This window comes from Protopterus annectens, chromosome 16.part0, assembly GCF_019279795.1.
Source record: "Protopterus annectens isolate FY-2018-M chromosome 16.part0, PAN1.0, whole genome shotgun sequence".
Taxonomy (NCBI): domain Eukaryota; kingdom Metazoa; phylum Chordata; order Ceratodontiformes; family Protopteridae; genus Protopterus; species Protopterus annectens.
Window position 1 is genome coordinate 876341709 of NC_056750.1, and position 24730 is coordinate 876366438.

The window sequence follows — 24730 nt, forward strand, 5'->3', positions numbered from 1 at the left end:
CACCTTCACTTGCCTCTTTATTCTAAGTCCAGGGCTGGCTTCGCCACTGCAGTTCTGCAGGGCCTCATTGCCTCCACTAACCCTCTATGATGACTCCACCCTACCTTAGCTTTGGGACTCAACCCATGTGTAATGACTGCAGCAGGGTAACACGATGAACATAGTACAGTTTTGTACCTACCATAAATGTAGATGTTCGAGTGTTCACCCTGCTGCAGTCCAGGTTACCCTTCCTCCAACCCCTCTGATCTACTGGCTAAATCTTTGCTATGCCTTACTGATGTATTTGCTTACAGCTGAGGGAATTTTGTGTCTGTAGTGTGTTCACACCTTTTGGTACAAATTTGGATCACCTTTTTGGGGGCACCTGACATCTGGGGCAAGAAAAACTGAAGAAAATGGCGTCGGTTGCAATATATATACCCCTGGCGCACTGACGTCAGGGATGAGGCGACAGCAACCTACGTCAGACCAAGACTTTGGAAATCCGGCCGACTGCGGGACCACCTGACGACAGGATAACCCATGTGTAATGACTGCAGCAGGGTGAACATCTACATTTATGGTAGGTACAAAACTGTACTTTCGCAAGTGCCGGTTGGCCGACTCCTCAGATTTTCAATTCGAATTTCAGAACTGAAGTTTTCTGTAAAGCTAAGTACCCCGTTGGGGAAACTTTTTCTTGCCTCAGTCCGATGTCAGTAAAAGTTAATAATTGTATTTCTTGTGGGAAGCAAATACTTCATAAGGATTTTCATTCTTACTGTATCCCATGCCTAGGCCCAGACCACACGTCACTAGTTGTCGGTTTTGTGCTAGGTTTAACAAGCGCACTATTAAAAGTTGGTTTCATTTTTCCCGACATTATTTCGGCAGAAATTTCAATTATACCATGCCGTCGGAACAACCGACGACCGGGATACACAAAAAGCGCAAAGACAAGGATAGACATCCGAGGCCCATAACTGACGACGAATCCTCTTCTAGGCCAGTCGCCAGTTCTCCGGTTTTCAGCAAGGTGCTTTTGCAGCCCCTGACTGCTTCTCTAGCACCACAGGCCGCCTCCGACTCCCATGTGGAGATGGCTGGGCTTCTGGATACTCATGCTTTAGGGCCTACCGAAACTAACCCTTCAGAGGGATCCGGAGCTGCTGAGCAGCCCTCTGCTTCAGAGTGTATATTCAGACCTACACAACTTGCCATCAAAACTTCTGCCAAGTCTAAAACCCCTTTAAAGACTAAGAAGCAAGTGCAGCATTCACCAGGACAGGCCTCCATGCCGAAGAAACAGATGCTCAAGATGGCCGAAGATTTAATTACTCTGATCAGGGGGTCCCAGCCCCCTTCTGATAAAAGGCCTAGACAGGATGCAGACTATGACTCATCTGTCCAGATTTCCATTTCTTCGGATTCCTCTTCAGATCAGGGATACTCTTTACCCCCCTATGAGGATCCTCCAGAGGACTACACTTTTGGGGAAACTTTACATACCATGAGGGAGCATTTCCCTTGGGAGGGCCAGGATTACTCAGAATCCAAGAAAAGGCTCAGCGATTTCCTTTTATTGCCTCAGCACAGACCCCTTGCTATTCCGCCAGTGTTAGACATTGTGGATGATGTGTAGTCTGAATCCAGTTTAAATCCTGATTCTTTGCCTCCTGCTTCTGTCAAACCAGACAGATACTAGAGAGTCCCTGACTCTCACAAATTTCTTTATAGAAGCCCTGTTGCTGATCCTGAAAGTATTTCCCAGGGTCCTAAAGGGGTAAAGGCCTCTACAGCTAAAAACCCAGTTCCTTCTGACAGGGATTCTAGAGCATTAGACAGATGGGGGAAGAAAGTATATACATCTGCAACTTTAGCAATGAGGGCCTTAAATTGCCAGTTCCACATGCTTAAATATCAGCAATATTTGATGTCTCAATTAAAACAAAAGATGCTTCCAAATTCAGGACATCCTGACTTTAAGGAAATGCAGAATTTATTGCATGCAGCAGAACAAGTGGGAAAACATTCTTTGCAATGTGGTTTTGATTCATTAGAGGTCTCCTGTAGAGCAGCATTTACATGGTCTGTAATTCGAAGGCATGCTTGGTGGTTAAAAGAGCAAAGTTTACTTGATCATGTTAAAGCAAAATTATTGGATGCACCTTTGCACCAGGATGTTTTATTTGGAGTGAAGGCAGAAGAGGTATTAAAGAAAATGGAGGATAAGGCAAAATCTATGCAAACGGTAAAGGATTTCTTACAGGTTAAGCCTCCTCGATTTAGCAGAAATTGGCCTACAAAAAATTGGTCCTTTCCAGTTACAGACAGACCACAAAGGGGCAGATACAGACATCCAAGAGGCAGAGGTCAGCTCCAAGGCTCTTACAGACCTTGGCAATGGGGTGCATCAACCGAAAAAGGAGGGGATGACAGGCAACAACCTTATAGGAAACAGTCCCAATGACTTCCCCCTTCAGCTGCCAAGCACTTCCCTCTTGGCAGCCCTCTTGGTGGTGGTGGTGGTGGGGGGGGGGGGGCTAGCACTTTTTTCTCACAATTGGTATATGATCACCCAAGACAAATGGATTCTGAATATTGTTTCTCAAGGTTATAGGTTCCACTTTCACACTTTACCAAGGCTAAAAGGAATGCCAAACCTGCCACTAAATCAATGGGCAGAGGCTCAAAAACAAATTACAGCCCTCATGGAAATGAGAGCTATACAAAAGGTACCAATACCGGAGCAAGGACAAGGATTTTACTCAAGACTCTTTCTGGTCCCCAGAAAGGACAAAGCCTGGAGGCCCATTCTGGATCTTTCTTCGCTAAATACTTACCTGGATGTTCCAAAATTCAAAATGTTGACACTACAGCAGCTTCTTCCCATGCTGGGCAAGAAGGCTTGGCTCGTAACGTTGGACCTCAAGGAGGCATACCTGCATGTCCCTATCAGACAAAATTGCAGAAGATACCTCAGATTCAATGCATTACCAATTCTCTGCACTGCCCTTTGGCTTTTCTACTGCACCCAGGGTCTTCACAAAATGCCTGGCACCAGTAATTGCATTTTGCCGACAAAAAGGGATTCAGATATACCCATACTTGGACGACTGCCTTATTCAAGCAGAAAGCAAGGACATTCTTCTAAAACATCTGGCATTTGTAAAAAGCTTGCTGATTTGCCTAGGGTACACAGTAAACGAAAAGAAGTCAAAACTAGTGCCCTCACAAGAGATAATATTCCTGGGTGCCAGCTTAAATACAACTGCCCAGATGGCTTATCTCGCGCCAGAGAAGCAAGGACAACTGACTCAATATTTTCAATTGATGGCAACAAAAACCCAACTCCCTGCAAGAAAAATTCTGCACGCCGTGGGATTCATGGCATCTTGCATACTACTAATTCCATATGCCAGACTGCATATGAGGAAATTACAATGGTACCTAAAGAATGTTTGGTCTCAACACTGTCACAGTCTGGAAACAGTAATATCACTTATTCCCTGCCTACAACAGGAGTTTAGATGGTGGGCACAGGCATGTCACCTAAACATGGGACAACCTTTCACTCAGCCCACAGCCAGTCAGACACTGACAACATATGCTTCGGATTATTCCTGGGGAAGCACACATGGCAGGAAAATGTATTCAAGGCAAGTGGACCGCAGAACAAAGGCATCTTCACATCAATCAAAAAGAGATGCTAGCTGTACAAAATGCCCTAACAGCTTTCAAGAACCTTTTACATCCAGGACAACTACTACTAAAGACAGACAGCACCACAGTTATGTGGTACATAAACAAGCAAGGGGGCACTCATTCATACTCCCTCTGCAGGCAAACCATGACCTTGTGGAATACAGCTCTAACCTTTCAAGTTCATCTGCAAGCTCAATTCCTGCCAGGAGAGAAAAATACTCTGACAGATGACTTAAACAGAAACATCATGGACCCACACGAGTGGAAATTAAATCCACAAATATTCAGCATGATAGAACAAAAATGGTGGAGCCCGGACATAGATCTGTTTGCCTCCCCACTGAATTGCCAGCTACAGAAATTCTGCACAAGGACTTACCACATACAAGCCTGGAAAGTGGATGCTGTCTCATTCAGCTGGAAAAACCTACAAGTATATGCTTTCACACCTCTGCCTCAACTTTCAAGGGTACTCCTAAAAGCCAGCCAAGAAAAGCCAAAAATGATCCTGATTGCCCCAGACTGGCCACGCCAGCACTGGTACCCAATCTTAACCTAGCTCAGGGCCCACCATGGATTCTACCTCAAGTTCCGCACCTTCTGACTTAGCAAAACAATCGGATATTTCACAGCCAGCTCAAAACATTGAACCTGGCTGCATGGCAGATTACTTAATAAAGCAGACTACACCTCTCACTGACGCTGTGATGGATGTTATTTTGGAGGCCTAGCACCAGGAAATCCTACTCAGAAAAGTGGAAGAGATTCTGTGCCTGGAACCAGGCTCAAGGCCTTGACCCTCTTGTCCCCAACATTCCTCAGATAGTACAATATTTGACTGAGATGCTGGACAATGGCCTATCTTTTTCATCCATTAAAATCCACGTCTCTGCCATCTCTGCTCATTACAACACAGATTCACCAATTTTCTCGCATCCTTTGCTAAAACAGTACCTCAGAGGGGCTAAAAACATAAAACCGCCCCGTAGAGCTCCAACTCCAACTTGGGACCTCAACTTTGTCTTGGAGAAATTAACTTTACCTCCTTTTGAACCAGCAAATTCATCAGAATTAAAATGTCTCATGGAAAACTGCTCTGCTCTTGGCAATAACTTCAGCACAAAGAGTTTCAGAGTTACAGGCACTAATGGCAGTGGAACCTTTCATCATTTTTCATCAAGACAGGGTGTCTTTAAGAACAAACCCTACTTTTATGCCAAAGGTGGTATCAAGTGTGGCCCTAAACCAAACTATACATCTGCCAGCATTTTACCCAAATCCCCAGAATAAAGGGGAGAGACTTCTGCATACTTTGGACATACATAGACAGCTACGCTACTATTTGGACAAAACAAAAGCCTTCAGAAAACGTGAGCAATTGTTTGTAGCATATGCTGCATGATCACAGGGGAAAGTTATTACAAAACAGACCATTTCCAAATGGATAGGACACTGTATACGTTTCTGCTACACACAACATGGAAAAACTGTGCCTAGCAACATCAGGTCTCATTCCACCAGAGCTACAGCCACTTCAGCTGCCTACCTCAGAGGAGTACCTACCAAGGATATTTTGGAAGCAGCAACTTGGAGTTCAGTGCATACCTTTACCAAATACTACCACCTGCCTCTTTACTCAAAATCCAGAGCTGGCTTCACCACTGCAGTTGCTGCAGGGCTTTATAGCCACTCCGAATGCTTTTTAGCACCAGCCACTCAACCTCAGCTTTGGGATTCTACCCAAGTGTTATGACTGCAGCATTGAAAACACGAACATAGTACAGTTTTGTACCTACCATAAATGTAGATGTTCGAGTGTCTTCACTGCTGCAGTCCAGGTTACCCACCCTCCATCCCCTCTTTCTTACCTGGGACTAATCTATACCTTACTACCTATACAACCTATTTTGGTGTATTTGCTTGTAACTGAAGGAATTGTTTTTCTATTGTTATGTATCTTTTGTTAGCAATGTGTATTGCCTACCTATTTGTGGTCACCTGACATCTGGGGCAAGAAAAACTGAAGAAAATGGCGTTGGCTGCTGCTTATATACCCCTGGCGCACTGACGTCAGGGAAGAAATGATAGCAACCGAAGCCGGACCAAGACTTTGGAATTCTGGCCGACTGTGGGACCGCCTGACGGCAGGATAACCCAAGTGTAATGACTACAGTAGTGAAGACACTCGAACATCTACATTTATGGTAGGTACAAAACTGTACTTTCTGATTTACAGGAAGAAGAGGGAAAGGATGGTGAAGATGTATCAGACTTGGATAAACCCTCCTTAATAGAAGTCTTAATTAGAGCTTTTCAGATTAATTTATTTCTCTTTTCTACAAGGGCCCAGTGACTAAAAGCTAGAGCCAGCCCCAAGCAGTACACACAAGAAGAGTGCCCATCAGAGCTGGGCATCTTCCTACTACAACTCTGGCATTGCTTAAACTCAGTTGTTCCTTTGGATTTGTCCGCCATGTTGACAGAGGAAAACAATAGTCAGCAGACTGCATTCACACACACACAAAGGAAAACACACACACAGTGGGAGGAAACTGCTACCAACAGTGGTAGACCAGAACTACCAAACAGAGGTAGGAAAGGGCTACCAACGATGGTAGGCAAAAATACCTAAAGGTATAAAATAACACCCTCACACGTTTAAAGCAAGAGAACACCAAAATGTTGGAAGAGAGGGATAAACAAAGAAAAAGGCAAGATGGGTAGAAATGGAACTATTGAACATACATAACAATTTAAGTAATTGTACAGATGGAAAAACAAAGGAATAGAGTAAAATTATGAAAAACTTACTTGGCTGATGCATCTTGTCACAAGAGCAACAAACAAGATCTTGGGTAATCTGGAGAGGGGTATTGTGGGTGGAGTCTTAGATCGAGAGTTTTTGGCTGGCGCGAGCTATGTATCGGCTGAGCTGGTTCCAAGGATTGGAACAGTGTCCCAGAGGTCATGGATAAATAAAGATTGACAACATCAGATCTAATGTTTAGCTACAGAAAAAAATACTGAGACTCTGTATACCCGTTGTGTGCTGAAAAAATCTGGTTACTTCTGTTAATAAGTGTGGTTAGTATCTTGTTTTAATGGCTGCCTCTGGCACTGGTGCAGGCTGGTAATTTTAGACCTAAGTGGGTCACTCTGTGCTTGAGCGATCAAATTATGATAATCATAAGAGCATCAGTGCTGCATTCAGATTTTTCTTCAAGTTTAGTGGTTCCTGTCCTTTTAGCACACACCACAAAACATTCATATGTCACAAGGGATTGGGAAGGTGGCCTAATGGTTAAGGTGTTTGCCTTACAAACACAAGGTGCATGGTTTGAGTCTCACAAGGGATAACTGGCTAGGCTTAAAATGGCTCGCAAGGGCAATTAGCTTAGTACTAACCTATGAACCTAAATGCCTTGGAGAAAATCTGTTGCATAGTGGCTACTATTTGAAGGACAAGCATCATCTTGTTAGACCCACTCCATGATTTAAATGCATTAAATATGTACACATTTGGCCTTGTGCTGGGGTGCAAGGTGTGTGTGGGGTGTGTGTTTGTATGTATGTGTGTGTGTGTGTGTGTGTTGTTGCAGTTATATGACTGACAAATACATATTGAAGTGCGTAGGTATATTATTTAGTTCTGTACTTTAGAGAAGAAAATCTGTCCATCACAGATCTTTGTGTTAGGTGACGCTCTGAATTCCTCTTTTTTTTGTAGATTGATCTGGCTGTTGATGCAGTACATAAAAAGACCTCAGAAGAAGTGTGTCCCAAGCGTGAAGAGATAACGGACACAATGATCTTCAGCCCCTCAGATGTCATCTTAGTACGTTTTAAGAATGTGGACCTTAATTATGCAACTAAAGGTATATGTCCATATCTACTGAATGTCAAATTACTTTCCTTTATACCACTTTAGTCATTTGTGTAATTTTGTTGTCATGGGAGGGTGGCTTCTGAGCTTATATGGAATGAGGCTTGATAATGAACTAAAAAAACCCGAGTTCAGATGGTGGTTAGGCACTGGAAGGTCCAGGCATGGGGGGTGGGACTAATGGATTATATGGGTTTGTCCACTGGGGGAGAGGGGATTAGTCCTGGTCTGTCAGACTCCTTGCATGTAATTGAAGGTTTGCACTTAACTAGGTGCCATAGGAGACAAGGACACAAAATCTGATTCCATGCCAGAGACAGTAACCCGCTGAGGGGGCGGGTGCTTTTATGTTTGTGAACATGCATGTGTATGGGAGGTGCATAATATGTCCACCACCAGAGATGGGGTTAGCATACATGTGTATCCTTATTGTTGTGTTGATACTAGTGAGAACATTAGACAGCATCATGGATGCATATATGATGCATGTCTGGCCTGCTACCACCCTTACTTAGAAATTCCTGAAATGGGGAAACAAATGTATTTGGCTCATAGTATGGAGGCTTGATGATCAGCAAGCACCATGGGGATGTGGGAATATTGTTATCGCATATTTTATCGCATATTCCAGTTCGAGGAAAGAGGAATGACCTGTAACAGAATCCCAAGTGCTGTACCTTCTGTTTGCCTGTTGCATCTACTTTTCGGTTTGCATAAGAATGTTGACAGTTTTCACCTAGTTTTATTTGTGTGTTGATTTATGGCCTTTTCCATAAGCCCATATGTGAGGTACTGCAGCATTAGTGTGTGTGCCGCCTGTGTGTTCCTGTTGTGTGACAGTTTTCCGAAACACAGGAAATTGCCCTTATTTGGGATTGGTAATACATGTCCATTCCGTAATTGACTAATTAGAAAAATTGCTGATGATTGTAATGTTCCTGGTATTTTATCACTACTTACATTTCTTTCATTTGACTCGCACTTGCAGACTATCTAGCAGTGCATACAGGTGAATGGGTGGTACTTGGGGACATTATTGGTTTTGCTCATTTGCTGTTATTTTTAGACTGGCTGTTGTTGATATGCCAGTCTTTTAATTGTAATTCTAAATGTTAAGTTGTCAATCTCGCCTTCATTCTTGCTGGATGGGTTCGGAGCCGATCTTTGGCTCCGACTCTGCCTATACCAAAGCTTGAGAGCTATTTTTACCGGCTTGAGGTAACCCTGTATCCCACAATGCTAGGCGCTAACTACCCAGATCTCGTTTGCCGCTTAGCTGTGAGGTTGCGTTTTTGCCGGCGCTCTGGTAATTTTTCAAAAAAAAACAGCTTTTCGGGTAAGATTTTTCCCTTTTATTTTCAGGATTAGTGTTTGTTATACTCCTTGTCCCCTCTTAGAGTAACCCGCCTTGTATAGTCCCCTTTTGGGTCTATTTTCTATCCCCTCGGCCCTTCCTTCCCCTTATATAGCTAGGCCTTAAGGCCAAGTTAGTTTATGGGTAATTTGTTAAAGTCTGTGTTAGTTGTAGTCTAAGTCTTTGGTGTGGCGTAGTGACTGGACTAGGTTTTTTATTTACTGTGGTGTGTGTGTTGGTGTTTGGGTGTGTTCCACCATTATGTCTAAGGAGGCCAAGGTCTCAGGCTTCAAGAAGTGTGACTCGTGCTGTCAGAAAATGTCTCTGACAGACGGTCACACTTCTTGCGTATATTGCCTAGGCCCTCTGCACCTGCAGGACTCTTGTTCCGTCTGCCATGCATTCAGTCCAAGAGTCCTGCAGGAACGCAGAAACAAATTGATTTTGAGAGGCTTATTGAAGCCTGAAGGCTCCCCGGCCAAGTCTTCGTCGGGCAAGCCTTCTAAGCCCACTAAATCGTCGGCTCCGAGTTTAGAGCCTCTGACCAGTGGTGCTACTTCTGCTTCGGCATTGGCTCCGGCTGGAGCCGACGCTTCAAAAACTCAGTCGGCTCCGATAGTTTTGTCGGAACCGACTTTGACCCGTAAGCGCTCCAGGTCCCACTCTTTGGAGTCGGTCCATTCGGCTCCGAGATCGCCTTTGCTTTCAGAGCACAGTCACCGGTCCTATTCCTCTCAGTCTTCCAGGCTTTTGGACCATGACCTCAAGAGGGTGGTTATTAGACTTCTTAAGTCGCAGGCACTGGCCCAGATGCTTCATAGTCCTTCTCAACAGACAGTGGCTATTCCTCCTCCGACTCTTCCCCTGAGTTCGGAGCCGGAGTTTGTGGGAGCCGAGACCGTCGACACATCGCAGCCGATACCACCCATTTCGGCTCCGTCGTCGGCTCCAATTTCTTATATGGTGCCATCCTTGGAGGGATCCAGACGCCGTGACTCCCTCGTCGGCTCAGAGGGGGCGAGTGGCATTGGACCCTTGTCCGACCCCGTTCTCCCTCTCGGAGCCTCGGCGCAGGTGAGTTTGGCTCTGACATCGGCCTCGGAGCCATCCCTCTCAGTGCCGGGAGGGGTCTTTATCTCTTTGGAGCGGGGACCTTCTTCTCTGCCTGATAGGGGGTGCTTTCGAGGTCATGAGGAGTGTGCTGGGCCCTGTGCCTGTTCCTCGGTCGCCTCCCTCAGCTCCTCCCACTGTAGTGCCTGCTGCGGTCTCTACCCATCCTCCCGACCCTGACCGCAGAGATCCTACGCCTCAGGGGCCCCCATTGGGAGCATCTTCCTCTTCTGAGGCCTCCACTGATCCGTCAGGGGAGCCCCCTCGGAAGAGGAAATGTAAGAGGAAGCATCTGGACTCCCCTGAGTCCATCACATCTGATACCGACTTGGATGAGTCGGAGGGGTCCCCAAGATCTCCCTCTGAGGATGTCTCCTTCTCTGACATCCTTGAGATCCTCAAGCAGAGGGGGAACTGGTCTACCCTCAATCCTTCCGAGGACGAGTCGGTCTACCTAGAGGCGTTTGGTTCTCGCCCTTCCACCTCCTGGGTGTCTCCGCCCTTCGACCCCCTTATGGAAGTGGTGGCCAGGAAGGCATGGACGGCCCCTGACTCGATGGAACCAACCCCGCGGAGGCCTTCAAAATTTATCACAGCCCCTGCTAATAAACAGTTTTTGACCAAGGGTGTCCCTGTTGATGCCGTGGTGGTGGCTGCAGCCACTAAGAAGGAACTGGCTGATCCTTCGGTACCTATCCGTCCTCCTAATAAGGAATCTAGGACCATGGATAGGTCGGCAAGCGGATGTTTTCTTCAGCGACTTTTACCATGCGGTCGCTGAATTACTTATGTCATTTCACCTGTCTTCAAAGAGACTTGCTCAAAAAAATGTGTGACACTCTACAGGATCCAACAGCTGCGGGGTCTCAGGACAAAATCAACTCCCAGCTGGCAACCCTAAACTCGATTGTTAACTCCTCCATGCGGCTTATTTCTTATGCGGCCGATGGGGTGAGTAGGGCTGCAGGCACAGGTGTGGCCTTAAGACGACATGCCTGGATGCGGCTTTGTAACTTTGCTGACTCCTTTAAGGCGTCCTTCATCAACTCTCCCTTTGACGGTTCAGCGTTGTTTGGACCTCAGGTGAAGGATACTTTGACCAGATGCGAACAAAACGGCAAGACTCTCTCTGCCGTGGGAGTCCATTTTTCCACCCCATCCAGACCATACCCCAAAGGTCAGAAGGGTGGAAAAATGTGGTTCTGCAAACCACAGGGAGTCGCACCGGACGCACGAGGTGAGTTCCCCTCTAGAGGTGGGGGAGGACAACAATAGACGCCGCCCCAGGGGCAGAGGGGGTCCGCAGAATCAGGGTAGCAGAGAAGCTGTCTCTGGCCAACCCTTCCTGCATCCCTGAGAAGCTGCCCAACTGTCCACCTTCGGAGGCAGTCGGGGGAAGATTATCACTGTACCCAAAAGCCTGGCTTTCCCTTACCAAAGACACATGGGTACGGTCGATCATATCCGAGGGTTACAAAATTCCCTTTGTCCACACCCCAAAACAGCCAAACAGACCCCTTCCAGATGTTCCACCTGGTCTAAGGGAACAAGCAGTATTAGAAATCTCAAAACTGCTAAGAAAAAGGGCCATCCAGCCAGTCCCAGCAGACCAGCAAAGATCCGGAATCTACTCCATGTTCTTTTTAGTACCAAAAAAAACAGGGGACTGGAGACCAATTTTGGATCTCAGCAGACTGAACAAGTCTGTTCAAAGAACGAAGTTCCGTATGGTCACGCTACAGTCCATTCTACCCTTTTTGGGTCAGGACCATTGGATGTGCTCTATAGACCTTCAGGATGCGTACTATCACATCAAAATGCACAGGCACTCTAGAAGGTTTCTCCGCTTCCGGGTGGGAGCCAGTCACTACCAGTTCAGGGCCCTGCCCTTTGGTCTCACTACAGCCCCCCCGAGTGTTCACCAAATGCATGGCAGTGGTTACGGCTCATCTGAGGCGTCAAAGATTCCAGGTGCATATCTAGACGACTGGCTCCTTACCGCCACCACCAGGCGTCAACTTATTCAATCCAGAGATTACACCATTCAGATTTGCGAAGAGCTAGGTATCTCCATAAACTTCGAAAAGTCTGCCTTGTCGCCTTGTCAGTCTATTACCTTCATAGGCGCCATATTAGACACAGTCGAACTCTCTGCAAAACTGACGGCTCAAAGAATCACAGATATTCGCGAACATGTTCATATCCTGCTTCAGAGCAACAAAATTCAGGCCAAGTTTGTACTGAAGACTCTAGGTCTCATGGCGGCTGCCATTACGCTACTTCCCTTAGCTCGCTTCCACATGCGACTCCTGCAATGGATGCTCTTCTCTCAGTGGTCCTTCCAGCAGCTCCCGATGTCACACTACATTTTGATAACCAAGTTATGCAAGAAACACCTGTCCTGGTGGATGGTTTCCCTTCAAGTGACTCAGGGCAGACCCTTCGTTACCCCCCGGTTGCTACAGTGACAACGGATGCCTCCCTGATCGGGTGGGGGGGGGGGCATTTTCAGGGCAGGACGGTCCAGGGCACTTGGCAACCCTTCGAGTGCCACCTGCACATCAATGTTCTAGAGGTGAGAGCAGTTCTTTTAGCGTTGTAAGCCCTTCAGGACTCTCTTCCCATCGGGACGATTGCAGTTCAGATAGACAATATATCCGTAGTGTGGTACATCAACAAGCAGGGCGGAACCAAGTCCTATCCCTTATGTCGAGAAGCACTCAGACTTTGGCAGTGGGCGATCTCCTCTCAACGGTTTCTGATAGCAACGCATATCCCCGGGAAGTCCGTCATAGCGGACAGGCTGAGCAGAGCCATTCTCATGCAGCACGAGTGGTCTCTCAAGCAGTCAATAGTGGAAAAAAATTTCAGAAAATGGGGTCAGCCTTGCTGCGATCTTTTCGCTACACCCCAGAACAGCAAATGCCACGAATTTTTCACTCTCTTCCCGGCCACCCTCCCAGAGACGCTCTAGTCCACGATTGGCCCCGGGGTCTCCTGTACGCCTTTCCATTAATCACTCAGTTTATTCAGAAAGCTACTGCCTTGAGATCCACATTGATCCTCATTTCTCCATACTGGCCTCGACAAATATGGTTTCCGTTCCTGCACCGTTACCTCTTGGAGCAGCCCTGGCATCTGGACCCAGTTCCAGATCTCTTGACCCATCAGTCGGGCAAGCTGCACCAATCTCTCCCCTCTCTCAACCTCACAGCTTGGTTGCTCCACTTCCAACCTTAGCCAGGCTTCCTTTTATCTCCCATTCGGTACGTGACATCATTTTAGCTTCTCACAAATCTTCTACCAGGAGGATTTATGCCAGCAAATGGAAACGTTTTTCTTTCTGGGCAAAATCTAGGAACATAGACCCATTTGTGGCTCCTATCCAATTGGTCTTAGATTTTGTGGCCGAACTCTTTAATTCGGGTTCTTCTTCCTCCACTGTCAGAGTCCAGTTAGCGGCCATTTCTAATTTTCATGTTGGCTTGTCAGACTCCTCCATTATGTCTCATAAACTTTGTAAAGCATTCCTTAAAGGTATCTTTTTACTCAAACCCCTGGTTAGACATCCCCCACCGCAGTGGGATTTGAATCTAGTTTTAACCTCCTTGATTCTCCCTCCCTTTGAACCTGCGGCTTCCTGTTCCTTGAAGTTACTCTCATGGAAAACTTTGTTTCTAGTGGCCATAACCTCTGCGAGGAGAGTCTCAGAACTTCACGCCCTTTGCGTTTGTCCTCCTTATCTTGTTTTCCATAAAGATAGAGTGTCCCTCAGAACTAACCCCTCCTTTTTACCCAAGATATCTTCTGAGGCAAATCTAAACCAGACTGTCGATCTCCCAGTTTTCTTCCCTAATTACTCTGACAGAGCTGAACAAAAATTGCATTTCTTGGATGTTCATCGCCAACTCCGTTACTACCTGGATAGAACAAAGCAAATTAGGAAATCTGACCAGCTCTTCCTATCTTATGCTGAAGGGAAGAAAGGCCTTCCAGTTTCCAAAGTAACCCTTTCTAGGTGGTTGGCCTCTGTTATCACTTTCATCTATGAACTGAGGCGTCAAAAGCTTCCTTCAAGACCTAGAGCCCATTCAGCTAGAGCCTTAGCTACGTCTATAGCCTTTCAGGACAGGTTGCCTTTAGATTCAATTTGTGCGGCAGCCACATGGGCCTCTCCCCATACCTTTATTTCTCATTACAAATTGGACATGGCCTCCAGAAGCCGAGCTAACTTTGGTTCCACCGTCCTCAAGAGTCTGTTCCAACGAGCCACCCAGGGTTGAGGTGCTAGGGATGCGGTCCCATCCAACAAGAATGAAGGCGAGATTGACAACTTAACATTGAGGAGTAATGTACCTACCATAACGTTCCATGTTAGTTGTCTTCTTCTCGCCTTCTTTCTTGCGTCCCGCCCTCCAACCCCCTAGCCTGGACAGACCGATAGGATCCTAAGGAGCCTTTCCTTTTTTTTCCCAGTATGGTCTCCAGTGGTCATCCTTTTCTTGGGATGGCTGTCTGTATAGGTATGCCATTCTCTCCTTTGTTCTGGGGGCAGAACTGCTATAGTGTTAGCTATCAAACGAGATCTGGGTAATTAGCGCCTAGCATTGTGGAATACAGGGCTACCTCGAGCCGGTAAAAATAGCTCTCGAGCTTTGGTATAAGCCGAGTCGGAGCCGAGGATCGGCACCGAACCCATCCAGCAAGAAAGAAGGCGAGAAGAAGACAACTAACATGGAACGTTATGGTAGGTACATAACTTCTCATTACGGGTAGCTGTAGGACAGGCTGTTGAAGACTGGTCAGTTGCTTGTTTGATTAAAAAAAAAGTGAAAGTGCAGTTCACCAAATGCAGAACCATTATGCTTTTTGCCCCCCCCAACATGTAACTGTACCACCTGATGTCCTTCTATTCCAGTGTTGCAGTATTCTACATGTGGGTTTAACCTTCTTCCTCTCCAGTTCTACCGGCCAGGTTTCCAACGATTTTCAGTCCCTCTTGGTGCGTCGAACATCTAACGTGGCCGCTGGAACGTGGGCCATAAAAGTGAAGTCTACACTCACCAGCCTTCAGAACTTTTCAGCCGCTAGTCGTACACCAGGTGCTCCTGTTTCTTGCGGATGTCGGATCGATAAAGGCACAGTTAAGTACCCCATTGGGGATTCTTTCAGTCCTATTTTTTGTTTATATATAGTCTGTTAATGTCAACCCGTAAGGGCAAGTGCGGTTGGCAGATTCCCCACCAAGACACCCATGACCAGTGTCTCTTTTGTCTAGGCAGGGAACACGACCACGAGAACTGCGCCATTTGCCGTTCATTTGTCCCAAAGACCTTATGCTGCCGTTTGCAAGCCCTAAACCTGTACTTAGAAAGTCAACGCTTGAAACAGCGCTAGGAATGTAGGCCACACCTGACGCCCAGTCCTAACCACCTAGGAAGAAGGCCAAGTCCTCTGTCTGCCGTACCTCAGTCTGTAACCGGCATTTGCTTGACCGAGGATCCGGCATACGCCAATACAGCTGTAGCGGGTACCTCCGAGGAAGCCGCAAAATCTCGAGAGGATGACACGTCCACAGAGATTTTACCGGCACCTTCTCTAGATGCCGAGGGGGGGGTGGGTGTACCAACTTTCCATCAGAGTTCTCCGGACACCGCCTCTGCTCTTCCATTCAGTTAGCTTAGGCCTATTTCTAGCCAGACTCTGGCTAGGCCGTTGAAGAAAAAACAGAAGACAAGACACCTTATTCCTACCTCTGAAAGCATGCCAGATTGGTAGGATTTCAGCCAGAGCTTATTCAATGCCTTTATGGCCCTTAGGCCTTCAGCAGAACCCTCTGCCACTGCTCCCTCCCCTCCTTAGTCCCAGACCTCCAACCCAGGAAAGAAGGGTAGAACAGCTTGAGGAATAGGGATTGTCTGACTCCTCTGAGGATTCTCTTTCCTACTCCTCCCAGATCTCATCCCCCTTGGGATATGGTTCTCCCGAGGAGGGCTCTGTTGAACCTGACTCCCCTGTAGTGGATCTTGCATTTGGGGGAAACTATTAATAAAATGAAACATCACTTTAAGTGGCAATCCTCGGATTATGTCTGATGTTCAGAAAAGGTTTTATGACCTCATCCAAATGGACACTCCCGGTCTTTCTGCTATTCCCCCCATCCAACCTGCTTTTTTGGATGACTTTACCTGAACCTCCACTAGAATGGACTCCCAACCTCTGGCTCCTTGGAGAGCAGACAAATTGCATAAGGTCCCTGAGATGGAGACATTTCTCCTTAAATGCCCCCTGCTGACCCAGCCAGCATTTCCATATCTACGGACATGGCCTCCAAACTGCTGCCTACCATTACAATCCTCCCAGCTGATAAAGACAGCAAGACCATGGAAAGGTTGGGAAAGAAAATTGATACTTCGGCCACCCTCTCATTTAGAGCCACAAACTACCAAACACATGACCAAATACTCTTTGGCTCTTCTAGACAAAGCCTCTAAAGAGTTATAAGACATCCCTGACTGTGCAACCAAAGCCTCCCTTTCTTCCCTGATGGCTCTCATCTCTCAAGTGAGCAGACACTCATTGAGGTGTAGCTAGGATGCAGCCTAAGCCCCAGCCAGGTCAGCTGCATCAGCTTCAGTATTGGGGAGATATTCATGGCTATGACTACAGCTTCTCCCAGAGGGTTTCAGGTCCAAACTCCTGGACGCACCTTTGGGCCACTCAGCACTTTTTGGCGAAAAGGTGGCTGACCTTTTGAGGTTTTGAAACATATCCTGGTCTCGCCTGTTCCCAAGTTCCAGAGGAACTACCTGTCCATGACCCAATTTTTCAGGAAATCCTCCAACCTGCTGTTCCCTGGTTTAGAAGACCCGCTAGAAGACAGCCTCCTCTGTGTAGGCCGGCTCAGCATTCCAGCCAAAGGCCTCCCTTTCCTGATAGGGCACGTAGTGTGTGACTGCCTGACAAAATTTCAAAAGACTTTACAGGGCAATGTCAAAGCCCACTCCACCAAAGCAATGGCCTCTTCTGGAGAATTTTTCAAGGGGATGGACACTGTCATTCTTGAGGCAGCCACTTTGTCCTCAGTGCACACATTTATCAAACACTACAAATTAGACCGTATTTCCAGGGCTAGGGCAGGGTTTGCCAGGGCTGTCCCACACAGATTCCTGGAAACATCATCCAGGCCACCTCCCCCTAATCCTCATTGAGCTTTGGCACTCACCCACATGTAGAATACTGCAACATTGGAGCAGAAGGACATAGGAAAGTTGTGTAAAATCTTACAAACCTTAGATGTCCTTCTCTTCCATGTTGCAGTACTCTTTCCCTCCCGCCTTTCCCCTCTTTTCAGACTGCACTTGCTTTTCTGAGTGACAATGGACAGGCTATGCCCTTACAAGACTGGCCCTGACTGGGGAATCTTTTAGGTTTGGAGGGCTGGTGCGTGCAGATGTCACTTTTATGGCCCGCATTCCAGCTGGCATGTCAGACGTCTAATGCACCTAGAGGGACGGAAAATCTTTGGAAACCTGGTCAGTAGAACTGGAGAGAAAGGGTATGGAAGAGGAGGACATCTAAGGTTATGGTAAGATTTTACACAAGTTTCCTTTCATCTTCCATACAATGTAATCCATGCTGAGGTCCAATGTAGTCTGTGTGTCATGCCTGGTATGACAGCATTTTTGGTCAGTGGTTAGAAAATGCTGATCAGCCAAATAACCTTTGGTCAGATTTTCTACTCCCTGGTGTTAGAAATTCATAATTTTCTGCCCTGACAAGCCTTAAACACTTGTTTCATTAGACGGCCTTCATTGTTCAGTGTTGCAGTATTAATTGTACATGGGAAGTATTTTGCCAAGTGTGTGTGTGTGTGTATGCATATATATATATATATATATATATATATATATATATATATATATATATATATATATATACACACACAGACACACACACATATATATATATATCTATATATCTATCTATCTATATATATATCTATATATATATATATATATATATATATATACACATACACATACATATATATATATATATACATATATATATATATACATATATATATACATATACATATATACATACATATACATATATGTGCGTGCTTGGGTGCCTTCCTCTTGTGTGAAAGTCCTGACAATGAGACTTCACTTTTGCTTCAGTTTGTCAGCTGTACAGCCTGTACCTGTTTCCATTGTGTGCGGGCAGATCAGCATTTCCATTAGGGCAATTTTCTTCATTTTTTGACAAAAAGGTGTTTTTTTTTTCTCCATGTCTAAGAGGGGTGAATATAACTGTGGGAGATAGATACTTTTTTATAAAGATAATCAAACTAAATGTTCATTCTGCTTGGGTCCCATTCATAACCATAAGAAATGTTCTGTTTGTCAGTCTTTGTGCCTTTAAGGAATTGTTTATCTTTTCTCATAGTATACTTGGAAAACAAGACACTCAGGAAGCTCCCACTCTGAATCTTCCCAGCAGATGTTCTTCAGCAGTCAATTAAGAAGCTTACAAAGTTGAAGACTAAACCTTCTGTTGTCTGGTCAAATTTGAATGTCTTTGCTGTGGTGCTTGATGAGCTGTGACCTCCCAATGTATTCTGCCTCTCCCTCTGTTGTGACCCCAGTGAGAGCCAATAAGTGCAGTATCTTCAAATGTCTTGCTCATCTGATCAGGTGGACAGTTTGTCCACGAAGGAGGAACCATTACTTGCTGTATCTGAGGGACCTGATGGCATACATAAAAATTTTCGTCTAAAGTTCCAGGTACCCTTATTGAGGTATATCAGAGGTCTGGTGCTCTGCTATGTCCAGACTTTTGCTTCTAAGAAAAATAAGTGGAAGACAAATAGTTTTCACCATCAGATCACTGTTGTAGTAGCATAAGCTGTATGGGACATATCTTTCCAAGGATCTAACAGGCCATGTTTTGAGCTACAGTAGTTTTATTTAGTTATCATTTGTTTACTGGGAAAGTGCGACTTGGAACAAAGCCAATCTCCAGCGGAGGCCCGAAGAGAAACACTCCAGACGCATGTCTCTGTAACTTTGGAGGAAACCTGAGTACCCAGAGAAAACCCATACAAATGCAGGGAGGACATGTGGACTCATCACAGAAAGCACTCCAGCTGAGAATCGAACTGGAGAACTTGCTGTGAGGCAAAAATGCTACCGCTGCACCACTGCGTTGTCCAGTAGTTCTTGGAAAGCGTGGTATAAAGATCATAAACGTTGGGAAGATAAGTGAAAAAAAAAAGTTATTTTTTGAGAGAGGAATATTTTTCTATCAAGTTTTTTGTCTGGGAGTTTGGACACGTCAGGGTGTTTGACAGGTTCCTGTTATAGTTGTCTCAAGTTTTACCTTTTAGTCTGGGAGAGGAGTGCAAGATTAAGGCTGCGCTAACCACTTTGCAGACATTTTTTTCAGTAGCTTGATTGACTTGGACATTTCCTGCCCAATCCACAAGAAAAAAGTTGTTAGGGAAGCTTTGTTCTTGACACTGACTTCCTCTGTACCTCTGCCATCAGTAAGTGATTCTGCTGTGGTCATATTGGGTTTATCTTATCCCTCATCAGTTTCTCTCTGTTCCCTCTGGTGCTGCTTCTCAGGAAACCTCCAAGGACTGAGTGGCAGGCATGTCTTCCGTGGGTGGTCAGATGCCCTTATCGGGCAATGGAGAACAATTATTGACAGCATTGGAGACTGGAGCAGATGATCCGATGTTGTCTTTGTTGTCTGTCTCTCAATTGTTTGGTGTATTGGGTCTGACCGTATCTGAAGCCAGCAACATTCAGACTTTTGGAACTGAGGCTGAGGCACCTCCCCTTGTACTGACAGTTCCTCAAATCTCATTTGCCTCTTGTTTCAGTCAGACATGGTCACTCCCTCTACCCCCATCTGGTTTCTCCTTTCCCACTCGGTCCTTCCTCTCAGATGTTTTTTGTCTAGTGTTTCCTGTATGATGCCTTTGTAGGGGTCGGTAGTCTAGTCATCTTCAGTTCCAGCAGTTCCCCTTAAATTTTTGACTCCAACCACTTTGGATATCCATTGGGGGGGGGGGGTGTCCGAGAATTGAGAGGTTGCATCTGCTTACATGGGGGTCAGGACCGATTTGGAGACTCATTGATCTGTGTTTTCCCTCCTTTTCTTATGTGCATTGGTGCTAGATAGCTCTGCTTCAGTGCCAGCTTCACAGCCAAGCTGGACTGCGTCTCAAGAAGAGTTTCTTGTTGGGGTCCTTGGATCATTAAAGATGCGTTTTGGGATCACCTTTGTCCGTTGAGGCTTTTGAAACATTTGTATCATTATCTGTAGAAGTGTTAGTACCCTGCCTTCACACTGATCCATCCCAATCACTCTCTGGCTTCTGGTACTTTGCCCACATCATCCTGTTTCTCACGGACAGCCTACTTCAGTCGGTCTCAACAAGGCATGCAAGACGAGTTCCCCATCGTCTTCCGAATCTTTCCTGGATTTTTCCTCCATGAAAGAGCATTCATGTAAAAAGATACATTTAGACTTGCCACAGGAGTGGTTGTCTGCTATCGGATCATTGGAAGTTACTAGGCTAATGGCCGTAGAGCCCCCTTACAAGCCTAGCCAAGTTGTGCCCTTATTTCTTACTGAAGATAACACTTTCAATGAAGGAGAAAGGTCCATAAGATCCCCCTTCCATCTGAAGATAATCAGTTTTGGGCACATCCTGGAATTACTGTTGGAAATAGGGGGGGGGGTGTGTTCCAGCAACATCCTGTCACAAGAAGAATCTGTATGTTGTGAGGCCTGTGGAGCTAGCTTATCTCTTGGTGAGTGGTCCCCCCCCCCACATACATATATGCATACATGCCCACACACACACACACACACACACACACACACACACACCAAGCTTATCGATCTCATTTCCAGGCTGGAAGGAGTTGGATGCAGTGGAGCCCATACCCTGCAAGCCTGACAAGATTTGTTTCCCCATGGACTAGGCCTCTCTGGAGCAAGATGATGAAAGATCAAATTAGGAATATTTTAGAATACTAAAATTAATATTGAAAACCACTCTGACATTTAGAAACAAAGTCCAAGCTATAAGCCAGTTTGCTCTTCCTGTTCTCACATACAGTTTTAGTATGATGGACTGGCCCCAAAAGGTATTAGATCAGTTGGTCAGTAAGACAAGAAAATGCTTCATGCTTATCAAATTGTTTGTCTTTCGGCTTTTTCCCGGTAAGGGGTTGCCACAGCGGAACTCTTATCTGCTAATGATTGGCAGTAGATTTTTTACGAAATGCCGAGGTGCCAGCTCGACGCCCAACCTTCAACGAAGGCATGCCCATTTACGCACGCATGTCTTTCGAACGCTACCCAACCGCGGGGAGGGCATGCAGACTCCACACAGAAGGCACTCCCAAGCCGAGAATCGAACGGGAGAACCTCTTGCTGTGAGCTACCGCCGTACATTTATAAAATTCAGTGTATACCAAGAATATATATTCCCTTTTCCTGAAGGAGATGTGGGCTTCCTTGAAATTGATTACAGTATAGATCTGCAGTTGTAGGACTGCATACATATTTGCCGACTTCACAAGATCCAAACATAGAGAAAATTTAAAAATGTAAGGAGAAGTCGTCTAAAATTACTTCCCTGCTTAGTTTATCAGAAGGATATCTGTGTCGAGTGGGAATGAAAATCAGGCCAGAAGTAGATAAAAATCGAGCAGTAATTGAATGTGCCAATAAACAAAAGAATATGAGGTGAAGATAAAAAATGTGGAAAATGCATAGAGTTGCAAGTACAGAAAAGTCCTAGAACAGCCTCTTGTTGATCAGGATTTAATAAGGAATGGTTAAGGAGAGCTGAATTTAAACCAAAAGATGAAAAGCTAATATTGGCGGCCTAAGATAGTGGACTACATAAACTTTGGTGTAAAAAGCCCATTGAACATATGGGAGAAACAGAAAAATGCAGGATGATGTTCATCGTGCATACAGCTGCAGTCATTACAGATGGGTTATCCTGCCGTCAGGCGGATTCTCGGTCAGCCGAATTCCAAAGTCTAGGTCCGGCGTCGGTTGTCATCGCTTCTTCCCTGACGTCAGTGCGGCAGGGGTACAAAAGAGGCAGCCGACGAGATTTTCTTCAGTCTTTCTTGCCGCGCGGTGCCCGAAGCAGAAGCAGTTCGCAAGTGCCGGTCGGCCAGCTCCTGAGATTTACGAAAGTATTTCAGCCGAAGTCTTCTTGAAAGCTAAGTACCCTGTTGGGGAAACTTTTCTTGCCTCAGACCGATGTCAGACAAAGTTAGTAATTGCATTTCTTGTGGGAAGCAAATACCGCATAAGGATTTCCACTCTTTCTGTATACCTTGCTTAGGCCCAGACCACGACATCTTGGCCTGCCGTTTTTGTGCTAGATTCAACAAGCGCACTATTAAGCGCCGGGCGGAGTTCGCCCTCCATTATTTTGGCAAAAAATTTAATTATATCATGTCGTCGGATACTCCGACTCCAGTTTTGAGCAAAAGACGCAAAGATAAGGACCGACATCCGAGGTCCGCACCGACTACTGAGACCACGCTTAGGCCGACTACCGGTTCTCAGCGAGGCGCCTACGCAGCCCCTGAGTACCGATGACACTTCATTACTGGTGACTACAGTACCCGAGGTCGCAGGCTCCTCGGACCCCATTCCTCCTGCAGATACCGACGCCACTCTTGGCGGGGAAACTCAGAATTTAGACAGGCCTGCCATTTCCCAAGGTGTCTTCAGGCCTTCCTCCTTCTCTATTAAAGCTTTCACTAAATCTAAAGCAGCCATGAAAACCAAAAAACAGGGTCTTCAGACCTCCTCTCAAGGCCCCATGCCTAAAAAGCAGATGCTTAAAATGGCTGAGGATCTGATTACTCTTATCAGGGGTTCCCAACCCCCCTTGGACAAAAGACCCAGACTAGAGGAAGACTACCCTTCCTCAGATCAAGCTTCTATTACCTCAGAACACTCTGAGGACCAGGATTACGCCTATTCACCTTTTGAAGACTCTGATGCTGAGGAGTCTATTCCCTCGGTGTCCCCCCCAGAGGACTTCTCGTTTGGGGAAAACCTGCATACATTGAGGAGGGAACACTTTCACTGGGAAGGCCAAGATTACTCAGATTCCAAGAAAAGGCTCAGGGAATTTCTTTTGCTCCCCCAGCATAGGCCCATGGCTATCCCTCCTGTTTTAGATATATTGGATGATGTGTACACAGAAGCCAGCCTTAATCCAGATTCTTTACCTCCAGCTCCTGTTAAACCAGACAGGTATTACCGGGTTCCTGATTCTCATCAGTTCCTATATAAAAGCCATACTGCTGACCCAGAAACTATTTCACAGGGTCCCAAGGGAATTAAGGCCTCTACTGCTAAAAACCCATTACCTTCAGAGAGGGATTCCAGAGCTTTAGAAAGGTGGGGGAAAAAGGTGTACACCTCGGCCACTTTAACTATGAGGGCATTAAACTGTCAATTCCACATGCTAAATTATCAAAAGTTTTTGTTATCTCAGTTGAAAAGCAAAATGGCACAACCAGAACAACCAGATTTAAGAGTTGCAGGATTTGTTGCATGGTGCAGAGCAAGTGGGTAAACATACCTTGCAGTGTGGTTTTGATGCTTTAGAGGCCTCATGTAGAGCTGCTGTTACGGGGTCTGTTATACGTAGGCATGCTTGGCTCAAAGAGCAAACCTTACCAGATCATGTCAAGGCTAAATTATTAGATGCACCTCTTCAAAAAGATGTATTGTTTGGTGTTAAAGCTGAGGAGGTACTAAAGAAAATGGAGGAAAAAGCTAAATCAATGCAAACAGTATAGGATTTCCTGCAGGTACAACCTCCATGTTTCAGCAGAAACTGGCCTTCAAAAAATTGGTCCTTTCCAGCCACGGACAGACCTCAAAGGGGCAGATACAGACGCCCTAGTGGTAGAGGGCAACCTCAAGGATCTTTCAGAGCCAGACAGTGGCAAGCACCAACCCCAAGAGGTGGAGAAGATAGATCACAGTCATTTAGAAAACAGACACAATGACTTCCCCCTACACCTGCCAAGCAAAGCTTTAATGGCAGCACCTTTGGGCGGAAAACTGGCATTATTCTCAAAAAACTGGCATATTGTTACAAAAGACAAATGGATCCTGGACATTATAGACAGAGGCTACAGATTCCACTTTCACACCCTTCCAAAAATGAGAGGCATGCCAAACCTGCCACAAAATCAAAGGGCAGAGGCACAAAAACAAATTTCCGCTCTCATGGACATGAAAGCGATTAAAGAGGTACCTGCAAAAGAACAAAGTCAAGGGTTTTATTCCAGACTATTCCTGGTACCAATGAAAGACAAAGATTGGAGACCTATCTTAGACCTATCCATCCTAAACACATATCTACAGGTGCCAAAATTCAAGATGCTCACATTACAGCAACTTCTTCCCATGCTGGGCAAGGAGTCTTGGCTGGTAACATTGGACCTCAAGGAGGCATACCTGCATGTCCCTATCAGACAAGATTGCAGAAGATACCTCAGATTTCTTGCAGTTTCAACCCATTACCAATTCTCTGCATTGCCCTTTGGCTTATCTACTGCGCCCAGAGTGTTTACGAAATGCCTGGCATCAGTAATCACCTTCTGCAGACTACAAGGAAT

General features: G+C 45.9%; 1 protein-coding gene across 6 annotated transcripts in view; it reads left to right on the forward strand.

Annotated features, from left to right (window-relative positions):
• The window catches only part of ATXN2L (ataxin 2 like), a 1992254-nt gene that overhangs the window by 653819 nt on the left and 1313705 nt on the right, over positions 1-24730 (forward strand). For all 6 annotated transcript variants that reach the window (XM_044058577.1, XM_044058574.1, XM_044058578.1 and 3 more), the window contains exon 5: positions 7415-7562. In XM_044058577.1, the coding sequence (XP_043914512.1) occupies positions 7415-7562 (148 nt within the window). The remainder of the gene's footprint in view (positions 1-7414; positions 7563-24730) is intronic.